Source organism: Anopheles coluzzii, chromosome 3 (genome assembly GCF_943734685.1).
Source record: "Anopheles coluzzii chromosome 3, AcolN3, whole genome shotgun sequence".
Classification (NCBI taxonomy): domain Eukaryota; kingdom Metazoa; phylum Arthropoda; class Insecta; order Diptera; family Culicidae; genus Anopheles; species Anopheles coluzzii.
The window spans coordinates 14,944,231-14,969,529 of record NC_064671.1 but is presented as its reverse complement, the minus strand read 5'-3'; the positions used below and the strand labels follow the sequence as shown (position 1 = coordinate 14,969,529).

Genomic DNA, 25,299 nt, shown 5'->3' with positions numbered 1-25,299 from the left:
TCGGGTGTGGTAGTAATCTGCTGCCTGCAGCATCATCATAAACCCCCATCATAAACAGACGAGCAGCAAGCGAACGGTACGCACCCAATGCTGAATAAACATGATTTGCGAGGATCATCAAATTGGGACACACGCCAAAAAAAAATCTCTCACTGGATATGTGAGTTGCAGCTTGAATGGAAGTATCGGGCCCTTTTCGGCTTCGGAGATATCCTTGTATCGCTCCTGTCTAAGGAACGGAACGGAAAACAGACGCGCAAAGAAATTGACGACACACAACACATCGTGTTTGCCGACTAAGCCCGTACTGGGGGACGTGATTTTAGGAATGCATAGAGAAAAGATCGACCGACACAGAGGGAGCATGGGAGTGAGAACCATCCTCGACTAATGCAACATCTGGTACTGCTTTTCGTTCACCACCCCGGTATCACCTGGGGGTGAATAATTCATCATCGCGACAGATTGTTTGGGGCGGTTTTTTCGTTTTGTGCGGAACGTGGTTTAAGCTGATCAAACATGGCTTTGTGCTGTTTTTGCAGCGGCGGAGGCACTTGCTGCCGTTGTACGGCGTTGCGTATGTGATATCTTTCCATGGCAATTTGGTTTTTGATAAGCGTATGGAAAGCTTCTTACAGGGACGATGAGGGCAAGTTCACTGCAGGTCGAAAATATAATCAAGTGGATAAGCTACAGTCAGCAGCAGAGCTTAAAGAGCAAGAATGTGAGTTGCTATGTGTTTAAAAAGTATGAACCTATTCGATGAAATTTATATAAACCCTATGTAAAAGTATCACAATATTTGTAGTGGTAATAGTAGGTTTATTGATTTTTCTTACATGAAATGTTATTACGTGTCCGTATGCATACTTTTCTAATTGGTTTTCCTAATTTTACTATTGGCTTTGCCGATTTGTGTTTTTGATAGTTATTTGCCTTTAAATTTTCTAGAGGGAAAAATTTATAAAAACCCTCTGCAAAGGGATGCAATATTTTAAACAAATTGTGATGAGAAAACTTGAAACAAAAAATAATTTTTGAATTTCATTGTTCTCAAATATGTCCTTTAATGGGTAATGTGTTTGTGATTGCACATTTCAAAACATATATTTAAACAATTTGTTCGGTCGTGATAAATCTGAAATATCTCTTCAGTACATACAATTATTGATGTCTTCTCTTATTCTTTATATTATTAATCTATATTCTAAAATATTATTCTGAGCTTTATAAGCTTTATAAATTTTTCCATTTGTATTTTTCAAATGTGTCCCAAGAAAGATGTGGAAAACAATGAATAAATCATGGGAGGAAACAAAAAAAGCATGTCACTAACATGGTGTAAACGAATGTGAACTGATTTTAGAAAAAGTCCAATATTTGAGCTTTCAAAAGCCATCTAACCAAAAAATCAGTTATTCAAAAATCAAAGCAATCGACAAACACCTTCTTTTGAATGCCCAAAATACACACCCTGCGGCAAAATATCCCTTAACTCGTATCGCTTCATCATTAAAAAAAGCACTCAACATACACCTTAACACCCGCGCCAGTAGCAGTACGTTTAATTGAAAATCTTAAAACAAGTACCGCCCCGGTAAAATTAAACACATTTTAACCTTTTGGCCCCCGTACGCAGAAACGATACGACCCACCCACCCATGCCACCTTAGTGGCTCGTTAGTATTCTTCGTTAATATTTCAACAACTTGGGTATCATAATTGAGGTTAAGTTTCACCGACGGTTAGAGGCCGGGTAAACCGGGTGGTAGAGCAGCCCGGCAGGTTGAGGAGGAAGAAAAACACGAACAAACGGAACCCCGGGAAATGTGAATTTAATGATCGGCTGCTTATACCATCTTCCTTGTGCGCCAAGGCTGTAGAGGTGGTGGAGTTTATCATAATTTTCATATCATTACCTCCCCGTACTTGACGGTATGACTGTGTGTGTGTGTGAGAGAGAGAGAGAAGGAGGATGCAAGAAATGGTTTCGCATGGGGGGAGGAGCGGGTTTTCTTTCATTTTGTGTAAAGAGAGGGCAAATTAAACGATTCTTTACAGAAAGCCATCCTCTCTCCTTCCTGTTGAAATTCAAAGGAGAACGGTAGCGAGTGGGTAAAGCGAACGAAACATGACTAAATCATGTCTTCTTAGCCATTTGCTTATGATGAAAATGGTGCAGCTTTCTTCGAACCACCTTCGAGCAACAACGACAAACAAGGGAAAGCTTGCTGCCCCACTCAACGGTGTTGTGCTGGCGGATGGAATTGGAGCGACAGCGGTATGATAATTGGAATATTTCTTATGCACCTTTATCATGTTTTTTTTTTTGTTCCACCCTCCTCTCTTTTCTTTGGTACTCGCGCTGCCTTTCACTGGAATTCGTAGCTTACGGCATTTTCCGGGCAGGCAACGTCTCCGTTTTTCTCTCCTCTACTCTTCTGTGTTGTTTGCTATCGCTTTCCTCGGTGTGGAGCGCGCGCTGCTCGTGTCCGTTCCTGCAGGACTGCAATGAACGCGGTTGCTTTCATTTCATTTCTTATTCATGCTGCAAAGCAAGCCTAGCATGCTAATTAATGAAATACATATTGCTAAGGCATAGTAATAATAAGAAACCGTCCCCCGGTTAATGGATTCTCTATAATGTGGGCCCGCGCTGCTGCGCATAATGCCACCCATTGCTTTTGTGTGCGCTCATTGTAAATGTGCCTTTTTTTAATGTGTTATTGTACCTCTTGTGCCGTTTCTCTGCAGGAAACATCGCTGGAATGCGGGAAAGAAAAAGGGAGTCAATGCAGCCTGAACCGACCTTGGCACGGCGTAACTCGTTATTATTCCCCCTCGGTAAGTAGGCAGTGTAACCAAGTTTAGATAATGAAAAGAAGACCACGTAATGTAAACGGAATAAAGTGGACGATGTATGTGTGTGAGTGTGTGTGTGTGGGAATGAATCGGTTTGCAGGGGAAAACCTCTGTGAAGATAAAATAAACACCATTCAATGCTACCGCTTTGTCTGACCCCTCTACTGACTCCTCCTTGTGAGTCTGCAAAATCTCACTAAGAAAGCACAGCTGCAAACTGCTTTCCCTCCCATTTGCAGAGCGGCGGAGAGATGGGAAAGCAAACACTAAACCAATGAAAAATTCCACATCAGACCTTGTTTGCACTGCTGCAGCAGTGCTTGGAGAAAGCAAAACCAACTGCTGCATTGACTCACGCTGGAAGATGCGCTGGAAGGGGTGGAAAAATCGTACAGCAGAAAAATAGAATGAAATTTCCCTTCAGTCGAAGCTGCGGAAATCCTTTCCGTGGAAATATAAATAAACGCTCCGGAAAATGGAACGCGCAGTGGGGCGGGGGGTGAGAAAACAAGACGAAAGCTCTCAGCGCTTCTATAAACATAGCGCTTTTGGTGTGCTTTTTTCTTCGCTCCGGTCCAGTTGTTTGCTGCCATCCAAGGATCGTTTTGTGGCCTGATTGAGGCGCGTTTTTTTCGTTTCTCTATCTCCCTCTCCCTCTCTCTCTCTCTTTATCATCCTTTTTAAACTATCAGCTGTTTCAACGTTCACGTACACTCTTCATTCCAGCAGGCATGCAGTCTTGGGGGAGGTTTCTGTTGAACATTTTCCTCCTCAACTGCAACTGTCACCAATCAACAGAGAGTGGAGTATATACAATGGGGAAAAGAATTGCTTAAATAAATTTGTTTTTCAAAATGAATTATTTCCGTCCCTCTTGTCCTTCTAGCCTTAGCTTAGTTTCTCCACTGTTGCCGGATGACAGCTGAGGTGGATTCACTTTCGCGATGTTGTAAAACAGCTCTTTCATTGTTTGGTGCACGAGCGCATGGTTTGAGATGTTTGCCTTCAGGATGATGTTGTGCTGATGCACTGATGAGTGACAAGGACTGGTGAATTGAGAGTAAATTGTGTACCACTTTATTACATTCCATCGCGATGTGCTATAATGCATAGTGCAGTTTTTGATGAAGTTTACTTTGAAAAGGCTAGAGAGTAAGAAAGATACGCAGGAATGAATTTTTAAATTTGATTAGAAATAGTTACTTAATGGGCTCGGATTGATAAAAAGGGTTCTTCGCCGGGCCATTGGAATAATAAAATGATAAAAAAAATTCATCTTAGCGTATGCAGCAGTAGAGCCTTTTTATTGATAATGTTGGGAAAGACCGTCTTCTCGCAACAGAGTATTTGAAAGGTTTTGAAAATAAAAACATAACCAACCATACCAGCAAACTCAGTCTGGAGTTTTTCATACTTTTTCCACTGGTCATTTGCATTTTCATAGAATGTTGTTTTATGCATACTGACTATATTGCAATAAAATATATTATTGTTTAATAAAATTGACACTGAATTTAATAAAATTGGCACAGATTTTCCTATAAAAATTAAATTTTCATTTAAAATGTAACGATTTAGTGTCGTATTGTGTTAACAAAATTGAGACTTAAAAAGCTAAAATGCTTCTTAACTAATCATCAAATGATAATAAATATGAAAAATTTATTCGGTTGAAAATACAATTTATTTTATTTTATTTTTTCAAATATAAAACGAATTAGACTTAAACAAGGAATGGTTTCGTGACCCATACTGTTAGCTTAAAGCAATGTTACATCTCAAATCCTCAGTAAACAGGCCGCAAATCATAGCTGAAAGATAAACTTTCCATCCCATGTACCTGTCTACTATAAGCCAAACTCAATCCAGCTAATTTAAGGGCCGATCGGCGAGCAAAAGGTAGCTACTTTGACCAGTTTTAGCGTCAGCTGTTTGTGCTAACGTTCCAAATTTCAAACAAGACCAACCAGACCCGTTTTAATGTTAGCCCACGCCAGCAAAGCAAAATAGTTCGTTGTGCAATTGCTCAATAGTTGCCGCACACAAAAAAAAAACTCTCTTTTTCGCCAACCAACCTCCCTTTCAACTCAAAAAAAACCACACACATGACACATATCAATGTTGTGGTGCACTGACGGGGGCTGCCCCTCGCACTGCTACGTACGATGATCCACCGCAACGAAAGGCAAAGTTTTTCCATTAAACCTTCCCTTGTTTGATACGCTCCACTGTCGAACACATATAACGTTGCCCATAGCTGGCCCGCCGTCTCGCATACCCGAAAAGCGCATACGCCCGGGCCGGCCGGACGAACGACGACGACGATGATGGTGATCGTGATCAAAAGCAAACATTTAATTTTAATTAAATTCATGCCCTTTCACAGCACAGCTCGCCTTGCTGGCAATTGATGGGAGCAATGAGAAGGCGGTGCAAACGATGTAAGCTTTTGGTGAGAGGCAGAGGAGTTTTTTTTACCCCCCGCTGATCAAGCATGATCATTGATTTGTGCTATCGAAGCTACTTCAAAGTTGAGGCACAATTTCATCGAAATTAATTGCAAAACCACTGTTTGCACAAAACGCTAGCCGAAAGCAAAGCCGAAGAGAATTTTCCAACAAGAATGGGGAGAAAAGTTCACAGTCGCTGTTCGCTGTTTGATTTTGAATAGATCGATTCCAATATTCTGTTACCAACTCCTTTTACAGCCATTTCTTTACTCCCATTTTTTCCACCCATTTTTCGGATATTTGTGTTCCCCATGTTGCCCCAACAAGTTTGCAAAACAGCGCTTCAGAAGTTCGTTTAGTAATTGGTAATGAATTCTATATTTCCATAAATCAATTTGCAAATCAAAACAGTGCACAAGATACTAGGCTAGGCGCCGCCCCGCAACAAACGCGGATGCGGCTTGCTACGCTTCGGAGGTCAGTACTGTGGCCGCACACCCGAGCACCGCGCTACGGTCGATGCTGTCTCTCGCTACTTCCCCGGTGCTGTTGGTCCCTCAAAGGCCGGATCCAAGTTCCGTGTCCAGTTTTTCGTTTCCATCTATCCAGTGTTGATCCAGTGTTGTCCAGTAGAGTTGCTCCGTTGATCAGTCGCCGCGCTTATTCCTCGAAATCGAAAGCCGCCGAAGCCTGGTCAGCCTCGGAGAACGAGCGGTATCCGTGGGCGGGTGCGGCGTATCCGTGGTGCATGGCCGGGGCGTGGGCAGGGGCGGCGTATCCACCGTGTCCGCCGTGGGCGGGGACGCACGGCACGTGGGCAACGTTGGGAGCGCAGCCGACCAGCAGGTTAGCGCCGCACTTGACATGCGGGGCCTTGGCGGCGTAAGCGTGGACAACCGGAGCCGAGTGGTGAGCGTATCCGCCGTGGTGGGGAGCCGGTGCGTGGTAGGCCGGGGCCGGGGCGTGGTGAGCCGGAGCGTGGTAGGCCGGGGCCGGGGCGTGGTACGCCTTGGCGGGCGCCTCGTACTTGGCCGGGGCGGCGTAATCGCCCATGGCACCGACGACGACGATGGAGAGGATGACTGCTGCTACGATGGTGTTCATGATGATGAAGTTGGGTGGTGGTGGTTTGGTGGGTCTTTAGAATGACACTGGAACACTGTTCGATAGTGAGAACAAACGTTGACTGATACTGTATCACCGGCCGGCGGTCACTATTTATAATCGGACGGCTGCTCGGGCGCAGCACACCGAAATTCCGCAACAAGCGCACCGAACAGCCAAAAGTGCCAAAACAAATAAACAAAAAAACAACCACACTGCGCCCAACCACCACTTACACCTCTGTCAGCAAACCTTGGATTTTTGTTTTTTTTGTTTTTTTGCTGTCCACTCCTGCGCCGGCGGGCGCTCTACAGTGCGTTCAGCAGTTTTGTTTTTCGCGTGTTGCTGGAAAAGCGGGCTCGTAAGCAGGGCAACTAGCAACAGGCGCGCGCGCGGTCGGGTGCTGGTGTTTGCATTTTGGGGGGTTTTGCTTTTTTTTTGGCGGTGGTTTGGTTTTGTGCGTGTGTTTGGTAAATTTTTCCTGCTTTTCACGCCCGGTAGCCACTTTGCCGTTCTACCATCCTGTTTTTTTTTTTGCTGCTACGTTAAGGCATCGTTAAAGTTGGACGATTGAATTTGCGGGCAGCAAATTGATTCAATCGAAAAACAAATTTGCTGACATTGCTCGTAAGCCATCGAACTTACAGGAAATGGGAAGAAGCGATAGGGCTCGCCGAAAAAAAAAGTATTGATTGTTTAAAGTTTAAACAGTTTAGGAGACTTCAATTAAAGTTACACTTAATTTGAAATGCCCTAAAGTTTTGTAAGAACAATAAGTTATGAACCTACTGATGATTAAAAATTAAAACTAGTAATTGTCGATAATTGTAAAAAAAAATACTAGGAACGATAAACTGTAGCTATTAATTGTAGATAATTGTAATAAACTAGGTAATTGTTAACTAGTTTGAAAAAAAAAACATAAAAATGTTTCGTTGTAAAAAAATATGTTATACGTCTATGGTTTTTTATGAGAAAAACTACATATTATTTCTTCAACTAAAACAAGTTGTATGATATAAAATAAAATGTAATGACACTATGGAAAAAAGCACGGTAGCTATTTCGAACAGCTCCTACTGAACCCATCAGAAAGGCTGCCGGTTTAAACGATTTTCTTTAATTTCGGAAGAGATATATAAAAGGAGTAAATTTACAATTTGTGCACAATGATATTTTACTTCTGTGCTTCTTTTTCAAAATTTTAAAACCATCATTACAATAATAATTATCATTATTATTATTCTAAAAAAAATGACATAGCTATGAAAACGGTAAAAAAATAGTTTTTTCTTCAATAAATAATGCATTTGAATTCAATCAATAATGCATTCAAATTTAAGTAAACTTTTATTCAAACAAGATTTAAGTTCAAACGATATTTTATTTCTAACATATTTTTTAAGGTTTTATACATTATGTTACATTTATCATCATGAATTTCATTTTTTTCTAATTAATCATAAATGTTCTTCAAATGGACGCTTTACAGTCGGCTCACAGTTCAATTAAAAATCATGCGTTTCTTTAAAATAACCGGGTTTTGAAAAACTCACTAAACTCTTATGGTCTGTTGAGAAAAAATCAGATTTTGTTTTGTATGAAAAAACGTGCCAACTAAAAAGCACATATTCAATGGTTGGCAGGAAATCGAAGCTCAACCAGAGAGTTCAGTATTTCATAAAACTTATTCCTAAATGAACGTGAAAGCTACGCCGTACAAGTGATTTATTGGTGCCTTTAAAACTCAGCTGTATTTTTATTTTAATAGAATCAATATTTTGTAGATTGCGTTAAACCTGTTGCATTAAACCGCTGAACATGAGCTATGAATTTGCAGGCAAATCACAAATATATAGGTTGTATGAATCTATTTGTTCTGTGATAATATAAATTTCAAAGAAGCATTTACATTTTTAAAAAATGTACAACCACAAAAAAGTTCAAAATACTGTTTATTTAAAAATAATTTGATTAATAAAAATACGCAAAACTTTGTGTGTCAAATTTCTTAAAAACTTATAAAATGGCATCATATTGCGTGGCATTTAAATATGTTAAAAAATGTACTAACGTAATATTCATAACAGAACTGAATAATTTATAGTAAAAGTTTCGAATCCACAACAAATTACTCAAACAAAAGAAGCAATACATGGGAATCATTTTGAATAATTCTTTAACCAAACTTTTTGATAATATGTCAAACGTTATCATTAAACATTATGTAAAATTTTATCAACAAATACAATACCTCTTTATTCTTATTTCTGGCATAACGAGTTTATAACGAGTACGCCGGTCATTCCGGTCTATACATACTATCGAGGTTTAATAGTACCAACCAACCGAACAATCAGTCCACTCTACGGAGGTATGGTTCGAGCGGAAAACGATTCTGTCCGGCCTTGCATGAGCCGACACATCGATTTTTTCCATCCATTTCCATCCTTTTTTTATGAGATTCAATTTTAAACAGCACATTGATGGCTATCATAACACAAAAAACGCTCTTTTTGATTGCTGAACAGATTCATAAGCAATAAAATCTAATACCAAGTTCATAATAGAAATCAATTAAATAATTTTAATTAAGAAAGCTTAAAAGTTGTTCTTTTTTGTGCAGAAAAAAATATCCACATAAATGGTTTAAGATACGTGAACAAAATTTCAAGAATATGCAACAGCAATAGAACTTATTGCAATGGCATTAGCTGCATTTTGATTAAAAAAACTTATTACATTACAATCTAGCACTTTCAAAATTATCCTGCTTTATAAAACAAAACCCCTTTGCTATTTGAAAGCCTTTTAAGAATTGTTCAATAGGAAAAAAATATAGATTAACTTCAAATTTATTTTTCGTTACTAATTTATCAATCACTTCGCTTATTGATAAGAAAAGTGTTTGATGAAGACAAAACTCCCTTTTATTACAAGTGTAATACTTATTTGCTTTTATAAATTACTACGAACCTGCCAATCCATCAGTTTGGCATAATTTGAAAACAAATGTTCATTTAGTATGGCCCACATGAAGTCATATAAATGTTGTCGTAAATTTAATTCATGCCAAGCTGGCCAGTTCTCAAAACAGCACAATTTAAATTTTGCAATAGGGCAACTGCAGATATCAATTTTTGACTCTATTGAACAGTAAGGAACAAAAAACCGGCCAATACATTTTATGCCACGAGTGAACTTTGATCAATCATCAACACATCCGCTTCGCACATGCGTGCTGTTTGTGTTAAACTCACAAAAAATAATCAAGCAAAATTGAAACAACAAAAAAACCTCCAAAAATTGTTCACCTTAAGCGCGCTCCACCTTGATGTGCTGATGGGCCAAATTCGCCACCAATCATGAATGGACGGGCCCAACGGGGCCTTATAAATTGTGGTTAAGCTATCAACGAATCTATCAGTCCCGTGCCAGAAGCGCCAACAAGAGCATTATCAATCGATACACCACTCGTCTCGGAACGAAACAAAACACCGAAACCACCATGAAGTGCATCATTGCTGTCGCTACCGTGCTGCTGCTGGCCGTCGGAGCCGCACAGGCTGACTACGCCGCCAAGGGATACGCCAAACACGGCGGACATCACGTGCCGTGCGGATCGAACCTGCTGTTCAGCTGCGCTCCCAACGTTGCGCACGTGCCCTGCGTCCCTGCCCACGGACACGACCATCATGCTCCGGCGCCGGCCTACCACGCACCCGCTCACCACGCGCCCGCCCACCATGCCCCGGCCCCGGCTTACCACGCTCCGGCCCATCACGCTCCGGCCCCGGCTTACCACGCACCGGCACCGGCCTACCACGCACCGGCCCACAAGTACTGAGGCGCAACCCAAGCTACCAGTGGATTATGGCGTAAGAGGACGGGTTCGGCCCAGCGGGAGGAGGGCTGCAAATTTGACTGATGGAGTATTATGATTTTTTAATAATTAAAACAAGATTAATGTAAACTTTATAAAACGTTTTCTAGTCATTTTGTTGGGTTTGGTTTTGCTCCGCTTCTATGTTCGCATTGCTTGAAAGAAATCTCAAAAAAATATGGTTGAGTCAGTAAATGGTGGCGGATTAAACAATGGTACAATGGTGGACACAAATATCTCCAACAGCAGACATTTGTTCTCTCAGAATTGAATGCTTAATCAAATTAAGGGAAGAAAAGATTAAAAACTTTTTAACACGTACATTTTCTTCTTTTTTTCAATTTACACATCATTGTTGCGGTATTAACTGTGTTTCAACACAGGCTTTTGAAACCTGTAAAACATGCAAAAAAGGAAAATTTAAGTTGCTTTGCTTCTTTAAATTTGTATGAATTGTTTAAAAAATACAAATTATTTGCAAAAAAGAAAGATAAGCATATCATCATTTTGTAGCTCTATTACAACAACAATAGAGATCATGCCCGTTTACAAGATTTTTAGATAAGTCGCTCTTCTAAGTATTTAATTTATATGAATTTTATTTGAGCCTACAATGAATTTTTTAGATATATACACCTGTTCTCACTTTCCTCTGAATCGTTATCCGGTTGCTATGGATCGCAATCCATGAGAATGGATCGCAATCAACTACGTCTGAATCGTTGTCAGCTACGATTGGATCGTTTTCAGCTACGTTTGGATCGCTCTCAGCTACCTTTGGATTTTACGGTAGCTCGCGCAAATTTCGTTGCGGCGGAAAGTTTATTTAGTGACCGCTTGGCGTACCGCACGATTCACATCATAACAGACGATTTGAAAAGCAACAATTTAATATTGTTCTATGTTTGAACCCAATTCAGAACTTGTGTTGAAAACCCATTATTAGGCAATGAATAACAATTGACAGATTTGTCGGCTTCTACGCATCAGAATAGATTCGCAACCAGACCGTCCCTCCATGGCATAGAAGGAATATCCGGCTAAATCTCGAAAGCTGGAACATGACTGAAAGACCACGAAGGTCGTTACGCCAAAAAGAAGAAGATTGTGCAGATTTGTTAGGAAAACTTGGTCAAAGAATAAAAAAATGTATGAATGGTAATGTATGTAAGTTTCACATAAAAAATATGATTAGATTTTACAATTGAATGCATTAATTATTTAATGCTTTCCTTGGGATGCAAATGTGTCCCTCGGGCACTGAATAAACGGTTGCGCTACAATGAAATTTGCGCGAACTACCCCAAAATCCAAAGGTAGCTGAGAGCGATCCAAATGTAGCTGAAAACGATCCAAACGTAGCTGAAAACGATTCAGACGTAGTTGATTGCGATCCATTCTCATGTATTGCGATCCATAGCAACCGGATAACGATTCAGAGGAAAGTGAGAACAGGTGTATATGAATACAACAGTTTCTTACAATTGTCATAAACTATATTATATCCTGCTTGATTTACAATCGTGTTAACTAACACCACACTTTGGCAGCTATCGCACAAGACTTCAGACATGAAAAACGTATAGAATTGCACAGGTTCTAAACGATGTTTGTCTTGCTTGTTCGAATATAATGTCTGCCAGAGCGCAGCCTTAAAGTTGAAAAGATGTGCGTTAAATTATATCGAACATTTAACGAAGACTTAACGGAAGCATTTAATTCAAATAATAATCTACGATTTATTGAATTGTAACGAACCAAAATGAGAAAAACATCAGCTATGACTGGTTCAACAGCTTCGTAAGTTGTCCTTCTTCGCAAACTCCATTTTAGATGCCAAAGAGTAGTCAACTGCTACGATATAAGAATGAATTATTCATTGTATGATAAACGTAATATACAAAATAATATAATTTTTGAAAATATTATTGATGATCCATTATTTCTTTATTTCATTTCAGATAATTTGTTTCATCATTAAAGCAACTATTAAACGCATTCTCAAACATTTACGCAGAAAGCTGCTTTGGGTAAGAACCAATGATAAATTTATATTTTCGTCCATTCGGGCTACAAATTGTACCATTCCCCAGAAAAGCCAATTTAATTAAGCCGCTGCTCCAAAAAGTACAAAACAATAACAACCTAACCCCACTGATGTTACTGACCGACCAAAACACGTTTGCCAGCGATGGCGAGGAACGCAACACGCTCAGTCTGTTGCCGGGTCGATCATCAAAGTTCCCGAAGCGGAAGTAAACTACTCACACAACGTCATATGTGTGAGTGTATGTGTGTGGTTTTGTGTGTTTGTGTGACAAATCTGCAACGCTGCATTCCATCGGCCAGTGGTCCAAACATATGACGCAAAAGAAGAAGTGGGCAAAAGGGAAAACACAACTGCACCGCTTGCACAAAACCAACCACAGGCGCCCGCGCGGGTGACGACTGTTGCTGACATCGGCATCAAACATTTAAAACTCTCTCGTGACGCGGTCAGCGTTCGCTGCGTTCCGTTACGTTGAGGTTGGTGGACCGATGAGTTGTCTTTTATTTTCATCCGTCAGCCGTCACCCAGGATCGTGCGTCCCGTCCTCTCCACTGCTATGTTGTACTTGAAATGGAATGCTAAATCAGCTGATCGGGACCAAAATCCCCTCCCTCCCCGGGAGGAAAGGGAGGAGGAGTTGGCAAATGGACAGTTTGCGTTTGCTTGTTTGGGACTTTCGGTCGACAAACAACAGCAGCGCGATGCATTGCGTTGTTGACGGGTTTTGCGGGTGCAATTCCGATGGATTGCATGGCCTGAAATGCTTTTGTGCATAATGTAATGCAATGTGGGCTGGTTCTGACGGGGCGATGCATTGTTTGCGCTGCTGAGTGGACAGTGCTGGTGTGTTTGCGTGGCGCTGCTGCAAACGATTGATGTCCTTTTGGGTGGTTGGAGTCTAATCACGGTCCATTCTTTACGTTTTAAATGTAAATATAAATGTACCACCTCTACCAATTCAGTGACCATTTGGCAAATGACAGGTTGAAGTGAACATTGAATTTAATGCAGCTAAATGCAGTATATTTTTGTAAAATGAGTCCCAAACTTAAACGGAAGCTTATTTATTTTTAATAATAAATTATTGCCATAACAAGATGGATTTCAATTGTTTTTATAATTAAAAACATATATTGTTTTTTACACACTTCAGCTTTCAACCACTTCTTGCACTAATCCATTTTTAAACGTTTTGCGGAATGAGTAGGGGAAAAAATCTTCCCTTCCCTTTCTTCCAACGAAACCTAGTTTAGTTTCATAAAGTAATAAGCATAAATTAGATAAAGTACACCCCTAAGGTGTTACACGAGCACACACGTACACCAGACCAGACCAGTTCGCATTAACTTGCTGCGATGACTTTAAAATGAAAAGCCCCTGGAAAATGTGTACCTTCCTCTATGCACACACACACACGAACACGTACATACTTTTATCGACTTTTCGTTCGTTCTGCCCGTACTTGCCACTTATCGTGCGCATCTCTAACTCTACCCCCGCAAGGCCAGACTGCGGGAAGAAGGGATAAAAAAGGAAATTGTCGAGTAATGCAACATTTACTCTTTAAAATACGAGCAGCGCCAGCAGGACTGGCAATGGATTTTAAACAGTTTTTTGTGTGTGTGTGCTTCTTTTACTTCCCTGTAGAGGAGTATTAATTCGAAAAAAATCCTCCCACGTTAACACACACACACACACACACACACACACTCATACCCATACACCCGTGTACCGAAGCCCTGCGGGCTGTTTTAGGGGAAATTACTTTCGCTTTAAGCTGGCTCCGAACGGGGAAAAACAGCAACTCATGCCCAACCTGCCAAGACACCACAGCCACGGGCCACCTCTCACACCGGATCGGAAGCCACACTAAAAAGTCGGTGGGTGGGTGGGAGCAACAACAAAAAAAAACCCGCCCGGCAGGATAATAACCAGAGATTACGCGTTTAGCAACAGCAGTGCTACATTTATTGTTTGTACTGCCCGGAGGAGGGTGCGCGAATCCAAAAAAAAAAACCAGAGCGAAATTAAAGGCAAAGTTGTTGTACTTTCGAACCATTCCGGAAAGTGGGAATGTGTTGGCCTGCGGGAAGAGGGCCCAAATCAGGGCGTGAAAACGCACAGCCTCGATGAATTGAATTTTATTGCCCAGTTATGAGCCCGAGCCGCGGCAGCCGCGCGGTGGTGCTGTTTATTGTTTTCTCTCCTTTTTTTTGCTTGCTTGCGCCCAACAACAGAGCCGCCCAGGACGGGTAATGGCCATAAAGATAATTGTATAATTTCCTTTCCGCCTCGTTTTGGGTGGCAGTTCGAAACGCGGAACGCGAGCAGAATTGAAGATGTTTGAGCTTTCGATTCTGGGTAATGGATTCATTTCGGGTGTCATAAGTGTCTCGCACACACGTTCAGAACAGCGTTATTGACTCGGTTCCGGAAATTGTCCGACCAGGTGGTGCCTTTAAGAAGGGGTTTTAAATGAAAATATTCAAGTTGGAATAACAAACGTTATTCTAACTTGATTTTTTGTTCATTTTACGTTTATTCAAGGCGCAAGACCGTGAGCAATCCTGAGGCAGGCCAAGACCGCAAAGCGGTTATTGCGCAAAGCGGTTGTAAATAAGTAAGAATAACAAAGCTTTCACTAAATAAAACGATTTTGTTACACGACATCTGTTTCATTTCATTTGGATCATTTTTTCAAAACTTTTTTAACCTTTTTAGGCAAATTGTGTGACTTAACAAAATGGATTTAAAAATCATAAAGCACATGAGGTATAAAGACTCTAAAGTTTTTTTGTACTTTTGTGCTTTTAAAGCTTTCATGTTCCCATCTTCCACAAAAGTTCAACTACTTATATTAGCTATTCCTTAAGTAAAGGTTGAGGGTTCCTGATGAAAAATATGAGCACCTTTTTACAACTAGTTGTCGAACAAAGTTTTGAGCGTGTAAGCAAACAAGCGTACATTAAGAATAAATAATAATGACAATAATCAACAATTAATATCTCTTAAAATATCCCATCAAAAATAATAAAAATATATGCGAGAGCAGTACCACAGAGTTTTACCACAATTTTTGAGGAAAAAATAAAACTTTTGCTCCGTTTGGCGTCAAACATTCAACAAGACACGACTATTGGATTTAAAATGCTACAGACACATAACCGTTGTTGAACAATCAAAATGAATTGAGACTAATCTAGATCAATTAATGTCTTCAATCAACCCTTCAAGTTAAAACGCTTTACTCCAAGCCTTCAGACATGGCAAAATGAATGGCTTTTAACAACATTCCCCTCCAGATTAGGTTGAAACAAGCTCCAACGTAATTTGTGTATGCGTTTGACTACAATTTATCAAAGTTATACTCATAAATAATAGTAAAGAGAAATTAAAAGAAAGCATTAAAATATAATTTTTAAAATTAAAATGATTTTTTTTAATCAACGTTTAAAGATCGATATGAGCTTTCCATTGCAGTTTAACCTTATCCGGAATAGGTATGGCATGAAAAATGAACAAACCACGAAAGCTACAATTGAACAGAGCAACGAAGAGAACATTTGATGCGAGAAACCCTCTTCTTTTCAACCAACAACCCCTGCCCAAAACCCATCCCCCAAAAAAGCAAAACCCAACTGCACAGTTAAATTTCAATTGTTTCTCTAATAAAGCCTTGGTTTTTATTCATATCTTTTTTTCTTCATTTTCCTACAAAAAACAAATAGAAACATCACACTATGCCGCACGATGCCGCCACTGTCCGCTGCTGCTGCTGCCGCAGCTGCTGCTTATTCCTCCATCTCAGCCTCGAAGTCGCTGGAGCGCTTGCCGTATCCGCCGTACGCCGGCTTCTTGGCCTCGTATCCGTGGTGCATGGGAGGGGCAGCATGGTGGCCGTACTCCTTCTTCGGTGCCTCGTAGGCCGGGGCGGCGTACTCCTTCTTCGCCTCGTAAGCGGGCGCATGGTGGTAGGCCGGGGCCGGGGCGTGATGGTACTCCTTCTTGGCCGGGGCGTGGTAGGCCGGGGCAGGCGCATGGTACGCTGGGGCCGGTGCGTGATGGTAGGCCGGGGCCGGCGCATGATGGTACTCCTGGTGGCCACCGTGGGCAGGGTGGCACGGCACGTGGGCAACGTTGGGGGCACAGCCGACCAGCAGGTTAGCGCCGCACTTGACGTGCGGGGCGTGGGCAGCGTACGTGTGGGCTACCGGGGCGGCCGGGTAGGCCGGCTTGCCGTAGCTGTCGGCGGCACAGACACCGACCAGGGCGCAGACTGCGATCGCAACGAGGAACTTCATGATGAATGAGTGCGGTTTGAGTGTCTGATTGCTTCGAGTAGCTACGATGGAACTGGCTGTACTGATGCTACTGCTGGCCGGGTTGCTAACATTTATACCCACGCAAAGTTTATATCCAGCACAAACCGGGCGCACCAAACACCCGGTCACAGCGGATTTTGCCAGTGGGTCACAGCGCTTGGCGTTCTTGGGGTGGTTTTGTTTTGACGGCGCTGGCAAGGGCCAAATCAGCAAAAAACCAAAGCCGTTTGTTGCGCGAGCTAAAGTTTGACCCGCTTTTGACGGACAGCGCGTAACGCGATACCAGCTCCGGGGACATTGGGAAATAGATAGCTTTTGCTTTTGATTTGCTTGACACTAACATATCCACACTTTCTGTTCCCCATTGGTTCCGGGAATTGTTGCCAAGCGAGCTGAAGCGCCAGGCCGGAAGCAAACTCAGCTGCTACTTGGATCGATGCCCAAAGAAACGCAAGGTGAAAAAAGCGTCCACGTAGCATCATCACTAACGAGCTCATCTCAGCATGTGCTGACTCACAACGACTCATTAGTGTACGGAGCTTTGTGTCACGTTACTTGGTAGATAATTCCATTCCACCAAAAATTAAGATCAGCTTCAGCTCGTTTCGTGGTATCCTCTCTGAGGAACGAATTAATCAAATCGAATCCACTACTAATGCTGCAAACGTGTGCTACGGACAGTAAGAGAGAGAAAGAGAGAAAAAACACGCCACCAGAGGGAGAAGCTAGCGTCAAAGAGAAGCAGCAAGATAGTGCTACGAGCTCCGATCTATTACAGCTCTACTTTACGCTTTAGCAGCGATTAAACGGGATGAGATAATTGTGTTAAAATGGGCGCTTTTAATGAAAGAACCATCCCCCCCCCCCCCCCCCCCCCCGCTCCAGCAAAGGGAATAAACGTGCGGGAATGTAGTTTAGGGCGTTGCGTTGTTCAACGATGATGAAAAAAAGCGAGGGAAAACCCACCCAACTGGAAATGAGACACATTAAGGCACCGGGTTTGTCCGGAAATGCAACGGCATAATTAGGAAACCGAGATAGATGGGGACTACAGAATGGGAGGAAAAAACGCAAATTCATTCGCAACAGAATGGAATGCCGGAGTACATTACATTCGCCTTTTTCCGTGGTTGATATCGGTCGCTTCCATTTTAACCATGGCTTTGGTTATATGAAGCTAATGATAGAGGTGATTTGTTTAAATGGAAAAGCTGCACAAGTCAGCTCAATTTCATTACCGTCTATTATGCTTCATTTTATATGCGGTTTTATTTGTTCTATTTTTTATTACATCTTTGTTATCATGTGAATGGTTAAATTAAAAAAGAAAGTAATCGTTCTACCATAAAAATGTTTGAAACACTTTTGAAAGACTTTTAAGTCAATATTCACCACCAACCACAATCAAATTATTTACTTCCTTTCCCAAGCATCCCTTAGTAAAGTTTTATCAATTTAGTTGAAGAAAAAAGCAAACACTGGAGTCAAAAGCACTCACTAAAAAGCTTGGCGAAAAAGTGCACCTCAAAGTTGTGCTGCTTCTATGCACACGACCACCACCCTCGAAGTGCACGTTGTGTAGCCACTTTCCTATCTCCGTTACAAAAATAGAACCTTTCGATCTTCGATCTCTCGAAACGCTTTTGCGATGTAATTGAAAGAGCTACTTCCTCTACACTCTCTCCACTTTGCAACGTTTGTGTGATTGCATTCTACTCCACTTACTAGCATCATGTTTCCCCCCCCCCCCCTGCAAGTAACCGCAAACATCTTCAACGACCGAGCGCAACCTGAAAGCTACTAAGCTCAGTATCGATGATGGCTGCTTTTGCTACGAACGATCGAACGAAGCAGCCGTTACCGCTGCAAACCGGCACTGCAATTACCACCATTGCAATTGCAATAATTATACGGCTTGTGGTACGACGGGTGCTGCAGGATTGCACTTCACCGATGCTAAAGGGCAGAGAAGAACGGCAGAGTACCCGTTTCTTGCGCGTATTGTATGACGCGTAGCAATTGAGCTAATGTTTGCCAACGTTCTTTCCTATTGGGGTTAGGTGTTAGGAGGGATAAACGTGTATATCGCAGAAAGTGACTTGCTCCATCGCTTCTATGAGAGTTAATTTGAAACGGAATCGTTTTAGCTGGAAATGAGCTCCCTTTTTTTGAAACGTTTCAATCATGCTGCACAATTGATTGATCTGAAGAAAGGCAAAGCTGGGATGGGATAGAAGATGGGGATCTATTTTTTATGATGTTTGCTTTGGATGTAGTTTTTGTACACATGTGATTGAAATTTTAGTTTTTCACTTTACGATTTCACGTTTATTTCCTCGTAAATCATTTGCTATGTTTCGTATCCAACTCATTTTAATCTTTAAAAGGGAACATTTTGAGACACAAAGATGTAAAAAATTAAGATCTATAAAAATGATAAACTGGATACTATAGGTATTTAAAATACAAAAGCCAATGAAACAAAACCTTTAGATAATCCTATTGAACAGACTTTGTTTTATCGAAATTCTTATCACTTGCTTTATTGTAAGTAATATTTTATGATCTGAAATAATGACTTTAAATACTAAATAATTAGATATCCAATATTTTTTGATGACATTAACCTAAAAAAAGTATACACTTGCAATAATTATTTCATTAAAATCGTCTTTAATTTAAACGTTTGTATATGTGAACGTACTTAGAATGGAATTTTAAACTAAATTTTGATATTTCTCCAAAATTCAATTTAAGGAGAATTATACCCCTTAGCAAATATATCCATACGAAGCTGCTTAACAGGATTTTCTACGAGTTCTCATAGCTGTGGGCCAATTTATTAACTCTTTCTTACTAGAAATGAACTAAATGTACTGGGAATTGGATTCTGTAGCACCCTTGTTGGACAAATTCAATTGGAATTTCCTTCATATGAAGTTCACTTCCCATAAGCAAGAGTCAAGGAAGTGTCCCGCAACTGTGAGAATCCCTGGAAAACCCTATATGAATATACCAGTTGTGCGTGATGGTAATTTTGATTTTATTTAAGAAATATAAGGATTTTTTCACTTTTCACTTTTCCACACTGCTAAGTACACTAATGCATAATCCTCCCACGCGGAGACAAAACATCAATTTTACCTACACATCACACCATGGCTCTCGCACACAAAACTGTCTCCTCTCTTTTCAAACAATCACTTTTCCACAGCACAGCATCACAGATCCGGGGTTAATTACATCGCATCGTTGTTGATTGGTTCCGTTCCGAGCGCCGTAACCAATTTGCACAAAATTACTAACAGCCTACAACGCCAGACATCCTTTCCTAGCGCGCGCCCCACTCGCGTGTGTCAACGCCAAGCCGATAACCGGCCGGATGCTGTGGGTTTAATTAAAAATTAAACTTTCCACCACCACCACCACCACCATTCACTCCAGCGGTAATGAACGGTTATTAGTGGTGGCTGCTGGAACCAGCGCCTGGCTGATGCAACCAAACCAGGACGCAAAAAAGCAAAACACCACCACTGGACCACTGGACTGGAAAATATAGCAAAACATTAAACCAACGCAGATGGTACCCACATTTTCGAGGATTATGGCAAGGATAATGTAATAACGATCACGTTTACGCTGAAAATGAAAGCGGAAGGAAAGCGCATAAAATGCACCGCTTTTTGTTTTCTTTCTTTTGCTTATGTTTGTTTTGAATCATCTTTAACCTTCCACCTTTAATGGAAGGGGAGGCGTCACCAGAAGTCAATTAGTTCGCTGCTAGAACGCGGCAGAACATCCGTATCTTTGCTCCATCTTTTATGTGTTCCACTTTCTGGCGCTTCTCTCCGCCTATCTTGCTCGATCACGAGTTTGCTCCCCTCCCGTTTGATGACCATCGATTGGAAACGACCACGATCAGCAGTAGCACACCGTGAACCATCATCGGAAAGCATCGTAAAACAATGTTACCATTAATAAAATTATGTACCAAAGCAAATCGTTAGGGAGTACCGAGCGACCTGCGCCAGCAAGCGGTCCCTTCTGCAAGACGCTAGCCATCTGAGCCAACTGACCATCATCCCCCCTCCCCCCTACCCCGCCGTGCAGAGGGATTTGTTTTTATTGTTTCTTTACAGGCACACAGGCACACAGCATCGTCGTCTCTTCTGCCCCAGCTGTATCGTCTCCGTTCACCATCTCCATCTTGCAGGTCGTTTGAAATTAGTTAGCTCAAGTTTTCCGCACACACACACACACGCACAAACAACCACCCCAAAAAGCGGGCAGCCGGATGACGCAAAGCGAACGGTGGACGACTTCTGATGGTGTGCATAGAGGTTCGGGATGTTTCGTCTTATCTACGATTATGTTACGGTTATTGTTATGGTTAGCGCTTCCGTGCCCCCGGTGCGGGCGGTCTCGAGCACGGCTTCAGCTGACCACCCGCCCGCCCGAGCTTCGTGATTATAGTGATGCACATAAAGCGTATTATGCTCGGAGGGATTCCGATCAGCCGTGATGTGAAACCGTGATGGGAGTTTTTTTGTGTGTTTCTGTGTGTGTGTGCCTTGTGTGTTCAAACTCTCCAATACTTTGGGAATTGTGTTTCCGGTTTTACCCGTATCGTTCGGTGGCAGTAAGCCCTGTGCAGTGTGGAGTGAAGCCAATACCAAAGGGGTCAATCGATCGAGTGAATCAGTTTTGAATCACCGGATATAGCTGGTTGACATCGGGTCAAATCGTAATATTGTTGACGCAATAATTTCCCTTTGCGAATGCATTTGGTCCCCTTCAACCAGCTGTAGCAGTGATTGCAATCAACAGTGCCGCAGTAATCGGCCCCCCTTCGCAACGAGCCAGTGAAGTGATTGGAAAATCAAACGCTCCGTAACGGTCGAGTGTTAGGTGTTTGTGTGTGCGTGTGTGTTTGCGTAAAAAATAAAGAGTAATAGCAATGGAAGTGAAATTTATGTAGTGTAGCTATTCAATAAGAATATAACCATTTTGAAATTCAAAAAAGTACTTAACACTTTTGTAATTGTACAATAGTTTCATATTAAAAAATAACAATTATATGATATAGCGAAATCTGAACTTAAATTTACTATTGACACTGCTCACTCAACTTTAGGCGATCATAAAAACTTTTAGATAAAATTCCCTTCATTAGCACAGAAAATGTTCAACTGCTTTCCGGTTTAATATTTTTTTTTGCACAATTTCGAAACCGTTCCAAAAGCATGCAAGAAAGTTATGCATTATTTTATACTCAGAAGGTATGTCCAAACCGATTCCAACAAAAAGCTTTGCACTATCAGCCCACAATCCATTAGCTTCGATGTCGAATTCGATTAAAAGTGCATAAAAAACAAATCAGTCTCAGGGAAAATAATTTTACTTCATATCATGTCTAGGGCGGCGTAAAATTGGTCATTGCTCATTTTCATTGCTCAATTAACGCACAAACGCATGCACATGAATAATTGTCGGCTTGAAATGATTTTGCCCTGCTAATTTTGACTACGTTTTTCATGCTTTGCTGCGTCGAAAATGGTTGGCTAAACGTATGGTTGGAAATTAAAAACTTATAGTAATAAGCCTTTTCACAGTCTAGCACAGCAGCTGAAGCTAGACTGAAGTATGGCAGTAAGCAATATTGATGTCTGTTTATGTTGCAGCATTTGTACTTCATTGCTCATGCTTTCTAGCGGAAGCGAACGGTTGCATTATAATGGTTGACGTGTACCTTCGTTTTCTTACTGTTTGTCTTCTTATTGAACTCAGCAACAGTCGGCCAGTCTTTGCCTGCCTTAACATTTAATGCTATGCTTGACTACTTTATGTTTAAGCTTTTTCTGCTCCTGCTTTGATTCGAAAACTGTGCGGCTCATCAGTGACTCATGTCAAAATAGTAAAATTGGGGGCTCGATTCATATGGAGTTTGAACCCATGATAGGCATTTTATAAATATTTTTGTGAACAAAAATTTTGCACAGTTATTCAAATAAATAGAAAAACTCAAAAATCATGCCATTTAACAAATTTTGCTGGAGCTCATATTTTGGGTGAAATGAACAGAAAACCATGCCATTTTGTTTTGCTTTACGCACTGGTATACAAATACAACATAAAAGGATTTTTTAAAAGAATTTTGGTTGATTCCTGACTTATGTTAAAATTTGAATTTTTGACTGCTTCCCAATATTTATTGAGCCTTTGCTAGGCCATTCGTGAGTCTAATTCTTCAATTAAATGAAAGTTGAACATCCGTTACTAAGTTGGTTTTTATTGTTTTTATCAAATCGAAATTACCGTTGGTAGCTCTCGGACATGTGAATTCGAAGGCCTATCCAGTGTTCCTCAAGGTCCGGTGTCCTCTGCCCGCTATCAAAGGCCTATCCGGTCGCCTATCGAAGGCCTCTCCGGTGTGCGGTGTCCTCTGCCCTCTTTTATTTATTCTATTAATAAATGACTGTACCAATATTTTACCCCACTACGGACACTAGCTCTATGTAGACGATATCAAATTGTTTCGACCCATATCCACGACTAACGATAAATATGTGCTCCACAATCATTTTGACTCCTTTTGTTTGTGGTGCACGGCTAATGTTCTAGATTCTAGAACTATGCACGCAAAAATGCTTTCTAATGTCTTTTGGGCTATCTAAAGGCCGGGCTACATTGATCGTACTCGCAAGCGTAATTTCGATTTTCACTAGCGCATCTGGCGGCGGCTGACCGAAGCATTTTGATAAACAATGTGGAGCCGCTCCAGAAAATATGTTATTTTTCTATGTTTTTTACTTTAACTGGACTGGAAAAGCTTTGTAATTGATAGACAAACATATTGTGCAAGTATTTCAGCCGTTTTCGCATAAAAAAACGGTGTAAAAACTAATTAATTTTGAGATCCAACACGACCATTCCCCCGACGACCAAAAAAAGCTTCCACCAGCTGCCGCCAGATGCGCTAGTGAAAATCGAAATTACACTTGCGAGTACGATCAATGTAGCCCGGCCTTAATGCTCGCAGAATTCATACTACAAATTCACTGGATAACTTTGCCCATACAACGTGTTTCACTTGCTAAAGAGCTCGGTGTTTGGTTGGATGACTCATTATCATTTAAGGAGCATTTAAATATAACGGTAGCACGTACAGTTTTAGGGTTTATTTGTCGTATGTCTGCTGACGTTTGAGACCCCCTATATTTGAAGGATCTTAACTGCTGCTGGGTTAGACCCATACTTGAATATGATGTGGGAGATATTTGTATGTCCCTAGTCGTAGCATTCGGTCTGGTGGTTCAGTCGTCAACTCGTACGACTTAACAACATGCCCGTCATGGGCTCAAGCTCCGAATGGACCGTGCCCGCCATACGTATGGACTGACTATCCCTGCTATGTTAATCAATAAGTCACTGAAAGCTAAGCTCACTAGGGGTAGAGGCAGGCCTTGACCGACAACAGTTGTTTGCGACAAAAGAAGAAGAAGTCGTAGCACCCGTTACCGATCGCGTTGCTGCGTGTTGGCAAAACGATCCATTACTTCGTGCGTTGAGATCATTTTATCACTATCCTAGTTCATTCGATTGTAATATATCCATACCCAGAATCCGGTCCCGACTTTTCCCGAACTCCTCATTGTAACCTTTGTGTTCGTAATTCCTATCCCCTGTTTGTATATAATAATAGTTTTTAAGATTTTTTTGTTATGCCCTTGAGGCGGACATCATAATGAAATAAAATATCAAAATAACGAAACATTAAAAGTATGTTGGAGACAATCGACTTAACAAAATAACGCTTACATTTGAACTACAACGCTACATTAGAGCTACGCTCACATGGAACTAGGGAAAATATGCAATATGTTAAATATTGTTTGTCCTGATTTAAATTGTACCAAAATTTACTCCTAATGTGCTAAAATTTTTCAAAAGAAACACTGTTTTTGCCAATGAAAATAAATAAACACTTGAATTTGTGATAAAAGACTAACAAATATCTCTTTTGAAAGCAAGGCCGAGGCCAGACACACCGTTCCCATCAATATCCCAGCCATTGAATTATCCACCGGTAATCACATTTGCAGATATTTTTCGTTTGAAAAAAATAATCACACATTACTATCAAACTGCACAAAATTCAATTGTTTTATTATTATCAAACACACAAAAACTAGCTCAAAAACAAAGGATCAGATAACAAAATAAAGCACCCCATAATATCAGCAACAAATCAAAACACAACCGACCGACCGGCATCCTCCATTTCCTGACTGATGCAACAGCGTAGCGTTCGCAATTTGTCGCAATTTGTTTGTTCGCTAGCGAGCGTCGCACATTTATAGAATGCTTAAACAACCAAGACAATAACAACAACAACAACAACAAAAATACACACAAAACAAATTCGTATTCAAATCATCGGTTCGTTCACCGTGTGCCTCGTAGCACTTGGCCTAGCACACATCCTAGAAGCAAGACAAACGGCGAAAGGAATGCCAGCTCCGCCGCCGGTCGCACTCAGCATACAAATACAATTACGCGAAACTATGGCGTACCGATCTGGCAAGAAAATGGGGCAGGGGGTGAGGGACATGGACGAGGACAAATGTG

At 41.2% G+C, this 25,299-nt stretch overlaps 3 protein-coding genes across 3 annotated transcripts; 1 reads left to right on the top strand and 2 right to left on the bottom strand.

The window, feature by feature from the left end:
• Positions 1-5,662: 5,662 nt before the first annotated feature.
• On the bottom strand, positions 5,663-6,637 carry LOC120957801 (vitelline membrane protein 15a-2-like). The gene has a single exon (XM_040380164.2). The coding sequence runs from the start codon at positions 6,414-6,416 to the stop codon at positions 5,973-5,975; it is 444 nt and encodes a 147-aa protein (XP_040236098.1). The 5' UTR covers positions 6,417-6,637; the 3' UTR covers positions 5,663-5,972.
• A 3,088-nt stretch (positions 6,638-9,725) lies between these two features.
• Positions 9,726-10,395, top strand: LOC120959363 (histidine-rich protein PFHRP-II-like). The gene has a single exon (XM_040382674.2). It carries the CDS (start codon positions 9,925-9,927, stop codon positions 10,261-10,263), a length of 339 nt encoding a protein of 112 aa, XP_040238608.1. The 5' UTR covers positions 9,726-9,924; the 3' UTR covers positions 10,264-10,395.
• A 5,745-nt stretch (positions 10,396-16,140) lies between these two features.
• LOC120958114 (uncharacterized) lies at positions 16,141-16,650 on the bottom strand. The gene has a single exon (XM_049610758.1). The coding sequence runs from the start codon at positions 16,648-16,650 to the stop codon at positions 16,141-16,143; it is 510 nt and encodes a 169-aa protein (XP_049466715.1).
• Positions 16,651-25,299: the final 8,649 nt, after the last annotated feature.

Bases quoted from the DNA above. Each gene is read 5' to 3' on its own strand.
- LOC120958114 (XM_049610758.1), bottom strand. From the start codon at position 16,650: ATGAAGTTCCTCGTTGCGATCGCAGTCTGCGCCCTGGTCGGTGTCTGT.
- LOC120959363 (XM_040382674.2), top strand. From the start codon at position 9,925: ATGAAGTGCATCATTGCTGTCGCTACCGTGCTGCTGCTGGCCGTCGGA.
- LOC120957801 (XM_040380164.2), bottom strand. From the start codon at position 6,416: ATGAACACCATCGTAGCAGCAGTCATCCTCTCCATCGTCGTCGTCGGT.